Source organism: Lepisosteus oculatus, chromosome 23 (genome assembly GCF_040954835.1).
Source record: "Lepisosteus oculatus isolate fLepOcu1 chromosome 23, fLepOcu1.hap2, whole genome shotgun sequence".
NCBI classification, from domain to species: domain Eukaryota; kingdom Metazoa; phylum Chordata; class Actinopteri; order Semionotiformes; family Lepisosteidae; genus Lepisosteus; species Lepisosteus oculatus.
Window position 1 is genome coordinate 2,361,580 of NC_090718.1, and position 13,648 is coordinate 2,375,227.

Here is a 13,648-nt window from a genome sequence, read left to right on the forward strand (position 1 = left end):
GAACCATGCCTCGGTCTATTGACCAAGGACGATATGCTATAGGAGGTACTCTACAGGGACGAATGAAGTGGGTTCCTTCCCATAAGTGGGATCCTTGGGAATAATGTGGACAATGTGTCGGGGAATCTGTTATTTTTGTGTCGTTTGTTTGTTGGGCTGTGTTCTGTGCTGCAGATGAGCTACCAGTGTACAGGTAAAATAAATCCTGATTTAGTGTGCTTTGATTGCACGCTGTTAGGCCACAGAAGGTGTTTCTTTGGAAAGGGGGTATAGACTTTCTGCGGGATAAGCACTCTGTGGCACTGTGATTGTCATGTCTTGTCATTTGGCAGACTGCTTTATACCATACGGTGTCGCGGGAAGCCGGAGCCTACCCAGCAAGCAAGGAGAGCAAGGCAGGGCACACCCTGGATGGGACGCCAGTCCATCGCAGGGCAGGTGCAAGCCAGTCATACATGGGGACAGTTTGGAGGCCACGGTAAAGGCCGAGGGGGGGAATTTGGCCCGGACAGCAGGATAACTCCCTACTCTTATCGAGAAACAACCGGCAATAGCACTGTAATTGATTTGTTGTATATTTCTAGCATGGTTTTGCTGGTTTATAAAAAAATCAATCAAAGTGTAAAAAGCATCCCAGCAAGTTAAATAAATAAAGCACCCCTTAATTTAAATAACAAGCAGCGCTCAGGGGGTAGAAATCATACAAAACCAAAGAACTAAACGGACAAAATTAACATCTCCGATTGCTGCTACAGCACACCTGCCAAGACAGAAACTAACAGCATTCTGTGGTCATGTTGAAACAAAAAGACTTGCATAACATGCGAAACTGCACTTAGATAACAGATACATAACTGACCACTGTGACTCGCAGTTTTCACCAAATAAGTAACGTGTGTTTATTGGGATGCAGTCGTTTGACACAAACACAACACAGATGGAACATGCATGCAGTTTGTGCACCAGAAAGAGTCTTACTCATTCATAATGCTCTTGCTGTTATCCAAAAGGAATACTGAGCTGGAAACTAAATCTAAGCACTTTTTTCCCCCCAATTCAGGGTGCTGGAGCCTGTCTCACAAAGCACTGGGCGCAAGGCAGGGTGGGAAATAAATCACAGGGCAGAACACAGAATTCCGATAAATAGGCATGAAAAGAATTTACCATAAACGAATTACTGAAGCCGCAAAGGATATGGTACTTGTGTCCCAGTTATAGACACCTGTGAAGTCCTGTAAGCCTCAAGACTAGGTCCATTTGTCAGAGGACAAAGAAAACAAACTTGTCTTCAGAGATGCTATACTCAGATCCTCGGCCATCAGGTACAAATGTAAATGGACACAGTGCAAAGATCTGGACTGATACAAGTCGCCGCAATCGATGTTCAACAAAGCTGGCAGATAAGTGGCCCCATCCTGTACTTTTAGTTCAGGCAGTTTAAAGTTAAAGTTAAGGGTCTGAAGTAAAAATCACCGTGTTCAAAGCAACCTCTCCAGCAGCTACAGCAGAGCCACTCTTATTACACCAGCTACCGCCCTCAGTTTCACAGCACTGTGAACTGTAGTGTAACAGCACCTCCAGCTACGAGCTCAGTTCCAAGGAAACCAGTCAGCTGGTGAAGTGCTACAGGTGACGACACAGTACTCTAACTGTCTGGTGAGCTGCACTTTCGAGCAGTAGATCATCTGAGCCCTAAGACATTTTTTCAATGACAACCATGTTTGTATCTGTCCCAGTGTCCGGGAAGATTTAAGAACTGTCTTCTGGTAGAGAGCAGATTGAGCGGTTTTCCCAGATGTGGCCGGCCTCCGCTCAGATAGTGAGCCGGCTGTGCTCCCGACTCCCCCTTCTTCACCTGATTGCGGCTCCGAGGACGAGGAGCCAGAAAAATTCTGTATTGGCACCAACACAAAAGACTCACGCGCTCCTCATCACAGCTAAGTCTAAACATGACAATTGCAATACTTACACCTGGAGGTGACTGATGTTCATGTGAAACGTGTCTTTCTCAGATTTGATCGAATGCGCCGCTGATAGTTTCCTCGTCGACAGGTAACGGATTCAGGCGCGAATGTCTTTGACAGCTTTTGGAGCCTTCTCTGCCATGCAGGTGGGCTTCGTTTCTCCTCGCCCTTGTCGAAATTGGACTCTAGTTCACCAACGTGCAGCATGTCTGCAGAGCTCAACTTCAGACTTTGGCCATTGTGTCTACCTGGATACACAGCTAAAGGTGCCTCACTGTTGATACTTCCAGATTGGAAGAGTATAATTGAATATAATGTATACAAATCACTATAAAGGAATACATAATCCAAACTGGATTATCCTATTTTTTAAAAAAATTCAGTTTCATGTCAGCTAGCATGTGTAATAAAATGTTTATCAGGACACAATTCATAAGACACACGAAGTCCTGTGGAGCACATCTTGGTCTAGACACAACTGGATCCCTGCAGACCAACAATAAAGACTCTTACTGCCTAGCAGTTTAATCCATTTAAGTTTTGTTTTAAGAACTGCAGCTTCCCAGGGAAAGCAATTCAGTCACTGGATGTATGAGGCTTGTAACCTTATTGCATAGCCCACTGTCTCTCAGTCCCAGCCCTGGGAGATCTCTGTCTCTCCTGGTTTCAGCTCTTCAGTTCCCCTGCCTGCTTGTTTCAGTTCTTCTCAGCATGCTTCATAAACACCTAATTTCCCATTAATCATCTATGAAGGTGTGATCAATTTATGGCAACCAATAGGTCTCAGAGGTTTAACAGCAGAACGCAAGGAGAAAACTGAAATTAGTCCCACCTGTGACTGAGAATTGGGCTGGGGTACAAGCCAGAGTGAACAGGGAGACAAGGGTGAAAGACAGCGGTGGCATTTAGACTGTGTGAAAGAAGATGTAATGTGAAGTGGGTCTCTCTACTGCCCCTTTTAGCACAGCTGGTGTAAGAGCTTGGAAGCTGTTAAAGCCAGGAATTGATCAGACTGGACTGGAGCACCGTGCATTTGAATAGCACGGTTTGAACTGCACAAAAAGGGAACGGGAGTTCCATCCACCCCAGCTTTTATGGCCTACAAGAGTAGGTACACAAGTCATCCCGTACTGGGAACAAGAACAGGTCCATTCCGAGCTAAAAAGAGTAGAAAAGAAAGACATGTTTCGGCTGTGGAGCCTTCTTTGCACCCAAAGAAGGCTTCACACCAACCATGTTGTGTTTCTTTTCTTCCTTTGCAGCCAACATCACTGTGCAGTGGTCATTTGGATTCCCAGGAAAGCCAGGGTTTCCAGCCCGAGTTCTGGAGTGCAACGCCGGCTTCCTGACCAAATTTCGCTGTCTATGAATTGGCTTCATTACTCTGCTCTTCTCCTTACTGATAGTTGATGTATTGTGAGAGTACTGGTGCACTATGGCTGCCGTCACATCATCCAGGTGGTGGTGACAGTGGGATTCCCCATTACCTGTAAAGAGCTTTGAGTGGAGTGTCCAGAAAAGCGCTATATAAGTGTTAGCAATTATTATTATTATAACCACAGTCCAACAGGGCCGGCAGGTCACCCTGAAGTCAGTAGTTTGTTTTTTGGAAGGCTCGGAGCATGTCATCTTCAGACTGGTTGAATGCTGTAGAGGAGTGCTAGTTCTAGTTACCAGCACTTTTAATGTGCTTCCTCCAGCAGTAAAAAAACACAATTGCTCCAACCCACCAAGCATTATTACATCCTGGCTGTGAAGTGTCATGTGCATCTCGTGAGACTGCAAATTAATGGGTCCTCACAGACATTTTAAACATTGGCGATTGGTTTCTTAACATTAATTCCCCTTTCCCCTTCACAAAATAGATGTGTAATGTGCACACTACGTACAGTGAAATATACCTTATGAATGATGCCCAGAGCCACAAGGCCAATACATAACACATAACGTAGCAAAAAATACTCTTCTGACTCCATCCTGGCACCATCAACATGGGAGAGGAACTATTTTGAATCCCAGCTAACAGTAGGTGATGGACACCCAAATAAAAAAAAATGATATTAAAAAACAAAAATAACATAAATAGACATTTAATACCACTATTAAAGAATAACTGATGCTCGGCATTATCGAAGAAATAACTTAATCCAAAATTACAAATTTAAACTTAATCTGAGAATATAGCCCAGAGGGAAAAAAAGGACTTTCTTCATAGGACTAATCTTCATGTCTGCATTTCTTCAGAAAGAACTAGATCTTTCCCAGAACGGGCAGGCTGGAGAAGTTCTTAGGGAGGAAAGTCATCGACGCATTAAACTTGTAAATCCTGTTCTGGAATGGGAGTTCAGAATCAATCTGTTGGCTTCAGACAGATCTGAAATGGGATGGGAGTGCAGTCATCAAGCCTGGTATTCTTCCAGGTTATGCGATCCGCTGGGCATTTAGCTGTAAGCCAAGGGGGCTCTCTGCTGAAGCAGGTCTCGCAAGAGTTCAGTCCAGCGACAGCCCAGGCACCGCTGACTCTGTGGGCTCAAGAGGCAGTCCCGCAATTCCCCGACCCGCCCAGCAGAGGGCGCTAGCAGTGAGATTCTGCCACAGGCTCATGGTGTCGCAAGGGCTCTTCCACGTCGTAGTCTTCATAGTCAGAGTCCTGGAGAAGAATAATTGAGAAGTGTTGTTGAAATTCTCATCATCACAGCTGTACAGGCTTCCAGGCATGTGCAAGCAAGTCTCGGAACATCCTACTGCGAAATGGGGCAGGCTGATGAAGGCCTACTTTTTTTTTCCCTTTCTCCACACTTTCAATTTCCATCACTTTCTTAAAGGTTTATCTTGGTTTCATGTGTCCAGAAATCTTTGTTTCAAAACTCTGCTGGCTCATCTTTGAACATCTGAGCCAAGGCTGAAGCCTGTTGGAGGTGGTGCCGTGATCTGCTGTGCAAGCATGGCACTTCTTGATCGGACACACTGGTTTTTTTGCCGATGTAAACAACGAATTTTGAGGTTCACAAAAACATGCCGTCTGCTTATGGTGGAGAACATCTCTCCATACGTATTGGGCAGTGCTTCAGCCTGAGGCACGACAATAACCCCTAAACACACACAGTCGAGGAGTTCACCAGAGAACACATTGGAAAAGCCTGGCCAAGACGATCGCCAGATTTAGCTCTGGCTGAGCAGCTATTTACAAGCCAGGGAAAGACAACTGAAGTAGGAGCACCCCTAGAATCGACAAGAACTCCAAGTGGTGGCAGCAAAGCGTCTCGCAAGGAGTTTGGTTGAGCAGAACAGGGCACAGACTTTGTGCGGTATGGGCCTCAAAGGGACGTGACCCCAAATACTGACATTCACTCCCAGAAATTTACTTACAGTGAATCTGTCTCAACACCAGTGGCCACTTGACATCACAGGGTTGAATACAAAAAAAATTCTACTAGAATAAAAGGACGTAATGTAATGTATGCATAGTATGGCTTAGAAAATAAAGTGTATATTATAGTCATTCATATTAATCTTGTGATCACCAATATGTATTCCTCCAAAACAAGCAGTAAAATGTAAAAATAACAGCTGTTACTTTTCAGTCCGAGTGCTTTAGAAGAGCACTGTCCATGTTCCACAGTGTACAGCTCTGCACCCCAGGACAGGCACAGGTGCTGTACAATGGCTGACCCTGCGCTCTGACCCCAAGCTTGAGGTATTCGAAATATCCTAATGCAAGATATCGTATATGGCTAAAGTGATCTTATCTTAACAGAGATAGGGGAGAAGACTGTACCTGAAAGCACTTGAAGCAGCACCATGCAATTCTGTCCTTCAATGTAGGCTTCTTGGGGGCCGTGTCCTCTCTGTTGATAAAATAAGAAAGCACTTCTGATAATCAGTAACTCAAAGCCGGTGTTAGGGAATGGACAGATTGTCCATCTCCGAGCTGGTGTTAAGGAGTGGAGGGAGTGTCTGTCTCCAAGCCAGTGTTAAGGAGTGGACAGTGGAGTGTCCATCTCCAAGCCAGTTTTAAGGGGTCTCAGAGCCTCACCTGTCTATCACCTCGATGGGACACGCTTTGGAATCCCGCCTCTTGCCCTCTCCACAGCCGAACCTGCTGCAGCACATCCTGCCCAGCTGCACCAGGAGGATCACGGCGGAGGGGAAGAGCACCAGCACCACTAGCGCGAAGAAGCTCGTGAAGCGCAGAGAAGTGTCTGTGGGGAGAGAACTCCCAGTCATCCCAGTTTCCCCTCCCAGTCCAGAACACACCTCCACAATTGACTGCCGCAACAGGAATCTCTCCTATAAGTCCTATAATAATATTTATAACTGATTACACTTATAGACCACATTTCTGGAAACTCCACTCAAAGCTCTTAACAGGTAGCGGGGAATCCCACTTCCACCACCAATGTGCAGCTCCAGCTAGATGCTGTGCCAGCACACTCGGGAGGCCATGATTGGTAAAGGCCAGGGGCAAATTTGGCCAGGACACTCTTTTCGAGAAACGCCCTGGGATTTTTAATGACCACAGAGAGTCATGACCTCGGTTTTGTGTCTCATCCAAAGGACCCATGCCAATCACTATACTGGGGCATTAGGACCCACAAAGACCGCAGGGTGAGCGCCCCCTACTGGACCCACTAAAACCTCTTCCAGCAGCAGCCTTAGCTTTCCCAGGAGTCTCCCATCCAGGTACTGACCAGGATCACCAGCTCTGTCACCGCAGGGGCAATCACAGTGCAACAGCTCTCGCCCTCACAGCTTACGAAACAGCACAGTGCCAAGCCACGGCTGGCAAAGCACTTTCTCTCAGGGGCACCGCGCCACGGAGGTACCGGGGGGAGCCCGCGGCGCCTCTCACCCTGTCGCGTGACGGTCAGCACGGTCTGCGCCGGATTGACGTGGACGTCGGGGGGGTTCCGGACCACGCAGCTGAAGGTCCCATTGTCGGTCAGGGAGAGGTTCCGCAGGCTGATGGAGGCGTCCCCGCCAGGAATGTCTCCCACCCAGGTCACCCTGTCCTTGAAGCGCCCCTCGGTGGGGGGGTAGGGGATAGACTGGAAGTGAAACAGCTGTGCGTGACAGAAAGAGAGAGAGAGAGAGAGAGAGAGAGAGAGAGAGAGAGAGAGAGAGAGAGAACCAGGTCAATCGACTGAACGCCAGCCAAGAGTCTACGAGCGGGCGCCGGCCAGCGTCGTCCACCCCCGTCCGCTGCACGCGGCGGTCCCGAGACGCGGGCGCGGACGGCTGGGCAGGCGGCGGGCGGAGGTGAAACTCACAGCTCGGGGTTAACGCAGCCGGCTCCCCGGATCGGGAAATCGGGATAACGACAGCCGTAGCCACGAAACGAGAGCACAAGCCGGAGAACGCCAAGACGAGAGCATAGACTCAAGGACTGAGCAGGGAGGCACTGAGGCAGCTGGTCTTAAACATCCTGCCGGTACGGTAGACCCGGTGGATCGGCAGGTTGAGTAGGGGCTCAGCCAGCTGCCACTGTGCAGACCCGCGCTCCCCCGGGGGGGGGGGGGAGACGCCTTCGGCATCTCTGGACCCTGCAGGCCTCTGCTCGGCTTCTTTTTAGTCCCCCCACAATTTCAGGATCTCCCTGCTGACATTTCCCTGCTGCTTTTATTCTTGGAGGGGGGGGTTCTATTCTATCTCTATTCCCTATTCCTGCAGGTGGAGGGGTTCCGTGCCGGGAGACAGAGAAGCGCTGGAGAAACGCTGAGGTACTTGAGGGCGGCAGCAGGGGCAGATTAAGAGCTGTACTTGTGCGCTACTGCCCCCCTGTGGCAACCTGAAGAACAACCCAGAAAAACATGAGAAGAATCATGTTTAGACTCATTTATAGACTTCTTTTCATCCCAGAGGATGCCTAAGCACTTGACTTTCAGTAAGGGACAAATCAATCAAACTCCCACATTATTAACACCCATTTCTTACCAATTAGCAGTGAATGGACCTGAAACATCATCCACAGACTGTATGTATATGTGTGCGTTTGCAGCACTATATTAAATCCACTATTAACAGCAAAATTAAAAAATTAAAAGCAATACGAGAACTAAGCAATATTAAATGGAAATAAGAAAAGCAGTATATTACATTGACAAGCCATGAAGAAGAGCTTTTGTAACAATACCAACCACACAATGGAGCAGGCACAAACACAACAGTACTGATGCAGTCAAGTCTTTGTTGGGCATCTTAGTCTGGGGGGGGTTGGGGGGGTTATGGCGCACTCACGGACTGTGAAGGGCCCCCGCTCTCGGGCCGGAAGGACCAGTCGACGGACAGCAGCTTGGTCCCGTGGATGCTGGACCAGAAGGTGCACTTCAGGGTGACCTCTCTCCCCTTGACGCCCACCACTTCGGGGGGGGCGCTGACCTGTATGGCCGCCCCTCCGCCCGCAGCTGAGGGGAGAGAGAGAGAGTGTCAGGACAGCAGGGCTGGTGACCGCCAGGACTGGGGAAATCGAGGAATCATCTCTCAGAGGGAATGAAAGAGCCAAGAGGAACAGGGTTCGAGTCTAGGCAAGGCTCCAGCCTGGAAAGAGTGACAAGTTTCTCTGTCCAGGCTGTGGTCACTGAGCCAGTCCTCTCTGGACAGCCAGGTCTGCCTGTGTCCAGTTTCTCTGTCCAGACTGTGGTCACTGAGCCTGTCCTCTCTGGTCAGCCAGGTCTGCCTGTGTCCGGTTTCTATGTCCAGGCTGTGTTCACGGAGCCTGTCCTCTCTGGACAGCCAGGTCTGCCTGTGTCCAGTTTCTGTGGCCAGGCTGTGAACACTGAGCCTGTCCTCTCTGGACAGCCAGGTCTGCCTGTGTCCGGTTTCTATGTCCAGGCTGTGTTCACGGAGCCTGTCCTCTCTGGACAGCCAGGTCTGCCTGTGTCCAGTTTCTGTGGCCAGGCTGTGGACACTGAGCCTGTCCTCTCTGGACAGCCAGGTCTGCCTGTGTCCAGTTACTGTGGCCAGGCTGTGGACACTGAGCCTGCCTTCTCTGGACAGCCAGATCTATCTGTGTCCACAGCCTGTCCCCCCTGTGTGATTGTCAGGATCTGCTTCTCCTTCCTGCCTTTCCCTCTCACTGGCGTGTGTTGTCTTTTTAGGGCTCAATAGCGATCCAGTTGGAGCTGCATTTGTCCTACTGCAGGGCTCTCCCAGTCTTGGTCCTGGTGACCAACACACCCCAGTCAATCATTTTAACTCTCGAGCTGTTTTCAGCTCCTAAATAAGTAGAAAGCTGCGTTTCTTAATTAACTTTAAAAAGGCCAGCCTTTGAGAAGAAAGAAACGAAACTTGGACCGAGCGAGCCTCTGTTCCAGTTAAAGATGTAAGCAAAGAGCTCAGCTGTAATGAATAGCAGCAGGTGTGTGGGGGTACCCAGGAAAGGATTTGGGGGTCCACTGGTTAAGACTGCATCCTCCATTTCATTTGCCTTTTTGCTACACGACAAAGCAATCTTGGAGCGGTACAATTTCCTGACATTTCAAAACCCACACGGCTGAGGGTCCGCTCTCGCCCGTTAAATATCGCCAAGCTAATGGATCCTAGAATCTCACCAAAACATTAACCAGCACACAGAGGAGCTGAGGAATTTCGTAATTTCACGCTGAAATATAGAACAATTTGTCCCTGAGAGACGTGCTTTGCCAGCCGTGGCTTGGCACTGTGCTGTTTCGTAAGCTGTGAGGGCGAGAGCTGTTGCACTGTGATTGCCCCTGCGGCGACAGAGCTGGTGGTCCTGGTCAGTACCTGGACGGGAGACCTTCTGGGGAAAAACTAAGAACATTTTTTTGCTTTTTTTCGGCTTTCGAGCGTGGAATTAGCTTCTGCCTGTTCCCACACATCCACGTCACGCGAGGACCGTGACTAAACGCAGAGGCTTCGCAGTACCTTTTCCCCCCTTCACGAGCAACTTATTTCACGAAAGCACAGGGCATCTATCTGCAGGGCTTTCATCGCAACTGTTATTCATATTTTACAACAGTTTCAACCATAAACAGCTGTAACCCCAGTTCATCTTCCTCGTTCAGCGCCTCTAACTGTGTAGCTGTATTTTCAAAACGTGTATTTAACATCGAATAATATAAACAAAGAAGAAAAGGTGCCTAGAAAAAGTTATTTTAAAAATTACAAATCTGAACACTTCTTTTCGCGTACAATTGCTTTTTGCCCTTTTCCGTTACGTTTTTAAGTTCAAGTAATATTGCATTTTCATCTTGTGAGTATTAAAGGAGGGAGTAATATCAGACCGTTTTGTTTTGTGTACAAACTAGAAAAAAAATCCATGTTACATATGGCAAAGTATAGCAACATATCAATCTCCTTAAATCAAGCATTGACGTTAAAGTGACGTTTAACAACTTTGTAACAGATAAATGCTTCAGTTTCTTTTCCAGCCTCACAGAGCGCACAGAAATAAGAAAACCAAAGACATAAATCGTCTGGTTCAGATTTAAATCTAGAAAGTGTTTAACAGCACAAAGCCCATGAACAATTTTAACACTTCTTTCATTACTCTTATTTCTAAGGCAACTGGCTCTTCGGTTTCCTACACAGGTGTGACACAGGTGTGACGCAGACGGAGCTCAGGCGCAATCATTCCAGAAGCCGCCCAGACTTTGTTTAAATGTATTTTAACGTTTAACGAACGTTTTACAGCAGTTGACTGATACAATGAAACCCTAATTTGTGTACACAGCGCCATAAAACCTTCCAGTTGGCCGAAGCACAATATTTGTACAGGCACTCAAACAAACACCATAACGTCGTATATTAATTTTGTGACACTTCGCGAGCTTCTAACAGATACCAATAATGCCATAAACATGAATGCCAGGCCAGGTTTCTTTTGATCAGATGTATTTATTTATAAAAGTGTCACAACTGGCGAAGTTTTTTTTTTAAATCAAGGTAAACAACCGCCGTCCGATTTCGCTCAGCTGCCGAGGCTGTAAAATGGCAGAGAAATAAAAGAAACACTTCAAACTCACCAAACACGAGAAGAAAACAGCGCAATAATACATCCGTCTGGGGTGTCAGGCATCCCATCTCCTTTTAAAAGAAAAACAAAGAGTTTCGACCGGAGGAAAACAAGAATTACGAGCTCAGTCTCGGCTGACTGGCCTCCATATTGTTTTCTGTGGTTGTCTTCCTGTCAGACAGGTGTATCAGGAAGACAAAAACGTTTCTCCCTGTGACCCGTACAAACAAAAAAAACACCTTAAGTTCGGAGAAGACCAGGAGCTGTTTTTTTTTGTTTGTTTGTTTGTTTGTTTGTTTAAAACGGAGAAGTTAAAAAAGTTAAAAAACACAATACCGCTTCAGGGGTTCTAATACAAGTAGAAGAAAAGGCCAGAATTAGTTTAACTTTAATTTAAATTAGATATTTAAAGACATCCAGATAATACAAACAGAACTCAAGGATCTGTAACAATTAATAAAACCGGACCTTTGCGTTAAATTAATACAACTTGTAACTGCTGTTGATTGAGAGCCAATATTTCATTTTTTAATCTTTATTGCTTTGGCGTGTTTGGGTTCTTAAAATCGGGATGAATACGACGAGAATCAAGTTATAATTTTGAGATTCAAAAGCTCAGAATAGCAAATGCTAAGGACCTGCTTTCTCTGTGCTGTGCTTTCAGATGTGTTGAGGTTTTGCGTATCGGTGGACAAGGCAGGCCCTGTACTGCTGGTGTGATGCCCAGCTGAAAGGCGATATCCGATATGCCAGCTATGGTATTCATTACGCTCACACAGGTGCAAGTTACACAACTGCTTGTGTTTGCTGCAAAATAATCTTTCAACAATAGATGCAACATAACTGTAGAATGAAAGAGAGAGAATTATATGGTTAAATTTAAATCCAGGTCAAATTAAGACGATGCAAAAAAAATACATTTTCCATAACATACCTACAAAGTAGGTTTGATGTAACTAAGTGGTTGTACTTACGTGTCTGTGCCTGATTTGTATTTTAAGTGATTTACCTTCTATAAAAAAAAAAATCTGGCTCGCCCTTGCACCCCCAGAAATGGTATCTCGCTCTCATAGGGGGTGCACGCCAAGTTAAGAATCTCTGTCCTGCAGGAAACTGATTTAAATGCAGATTTAAACACCCAATAATCTGGAATACAGAGCATTAAAAAACAGGAATCATTGCCAATGTTATAGTTGCATTATAGAAGATGCTGAAATCTCTAATTTACAACATTTCTGTCATTTGCAGTGTATTTTTCATGCGTTTTAAAAACATTGTATAGTTGGTTCCACCCCTGTCGTTTTGTCTGAAAGAAACACTTAATGAAACAGTAATAACATTGCTTCCAGTTTGTATCAACACGGTTTGTTATGGGGAAACACTGAATGTTGTGTTTATATGCAGTAGCCTGCCTAAAGCAGATAGCTTTTACTGTAGCAGATTCAGGCAATGTTTTGTATACACTTAAATGTTTTTTTTTTCCCTTGAACTAGACGGCAAAATTGAGGATTAGAGGTTCTCTTCTCCTTTTATTTTGATTAAAAAATGTGAGGAAGTTTATTTTTTTCAGAAAACAGAAGTACATCGCTTCGTTGAGGGTAATTGAGCCAAAGATACATTGGAAAACACCGGCGGTTACGATTGTAAAGGAAGCTTTCCCCCTTTGTGCTGTGTCCCTCGGAGCCTCTTGTGAACTGTGGGAGTGTTACCTTGATTAACACAGAATAAAAAATAAAAAAACAACACTCAGTCCTAATGGATTTAATCAAACATTTTAAACATAGATACATGGACACTATCACCTCGTAGATTGTAGATTCAGCCTTGAAAAGTGTATGTAGAGATACTTTACATATGTTATAGAATTGCCCATCCTGTCCAGTAGCTACAGCTCAAGATGTAGTCCACCCTATAAGTCCTATAATAATAATTAATAATAATTGCTTACACTTATATAGCGCTTTTCTGGACACTCCTCTCAAAGCGCTTTACAGGTAATGGGGATCCCCTCCACCACCACCAATGTGCAGCATCCTTGAAGTAATAGCAGACCAGGCTTTTCTTCAGGGAGCTGTGATGTGGCAAAGATGGCTAGTGCAACTGACAACACAAGAGGCATAATTGTTGGTGCATCACCACAGGCAACAGCATCCCTGGCTCATGTGTCAATTCAGACAGTCCCACCAAATGTTTCAGAACCTGAACCAAAAAACCCATAGGAATAATTGCGCTTGTTGAAATTTCAATGTCCCCCATCACGTCAGGATTCTGGCCTCGAAAGCCCTTCATAAAGAAACATTTTGAAAAGAATGCTCAAAAACATTGAAGCATTTACAGACAAGTTGTAGCTCTCCTGGAAGTGGTGACTAATCAGGGTACAACTGAGCCTTGTTTAAAAAATATCCATACACCAGAACAAGAAGTCAGGCTTGTGGGATAGTACCCTTTGATCGGGTGTGTGCAGAGATTTGTTTAGTATTTTCAATCTCTGGTGCTCAATGATTTACAGACAATGTTGCTTGGTGGACTTGTACCCCTGTAATGCTGAGTCCTTCAGTGTACCAAACAGGGATCTTCAGACACATATGCTGATGTAGAGAATGCATTTTAGAAACACACTGCAAAAACACAAAAACATTTGTTTGTTATTTATAGATCTCCCTGCTTTTTTGTAAAGATTGCATTGTACCAGCATGACTATTTAAAAAAA

General features: G+C 45.8%; 1 protein-coding gene across 2 annotated transcripts; it reads right to left on the reverse strand.

Annotated features, from left to right (window-relative positions):
* Positions 1 to 4,040: 4,040 nt before the first annotated feature.
* On the reverse strand, positions 4,041 to 13,621 carry LOC107075737 (myelin protein zero-like protein 3). Of its 2 annotated transcripts, none has more exons than XM_069183101.1 (7): positions 12,887 to 13,621; positions 10,949 to 11,009; positions 8,202 to 8,368; positions 6,817 to 7,027; positions 6,001 to 6,166; positions 5,743 to 5,812; positions 4,041 to 4,614 (listed from the first exon to the last, which is right to left on the reverse strand). In XM_069183101.1, exons 2-7 carry the CDS (start codon positions 11,004 to 11,006, stop codon positions 4,540 to 4,542), a joined length of 747 nt encoding a protein of 248 aa, XP_069039202.1. In that variant the 5' UTR covers positions 11,007 to 11,009; positions 12,887 to 13,621; the 3' UTR covers positions 4,041 to 4,539. The 2 variants fall into 2 exon arrangements, with proteins under 2 accessions (XP_069039202.1, XP_069039203.1); XM_069183102.1 differs by lacking the exon at positions 12,887 to 13,621 and adding an exon at positions 11,577 to 12,246.
* Between the last annotated feature and the right edge of the window lie 27 nt (positions 13,622 to 13,648).

Excerpts from the sequence above, each read along its gene's own strand:
- LOC107075737 (XM_069183101.1), bottom strand. The coding sequence starts at position 11,006 with ATGGGATGCCTGACACCCCAGACGGATGTATTATTGCGCTGTTTTCTT. Across the intron at positions 7,028-8,201 it reads GCGGGGGCCCTTCACAGTCC|CTGTTTCACTTCCAGTCTAT; the intron begins GTGAGTGCGCCA and ends TGTCACGCACAG. Across the intron at positions 5,813-6,000 it reads CCCATCGAGGTGATAGACAG|AGAGGACACGGCCCCCAAGA; the intron begins GTGAGGCTCTGA and ends TTTTATCAACAG.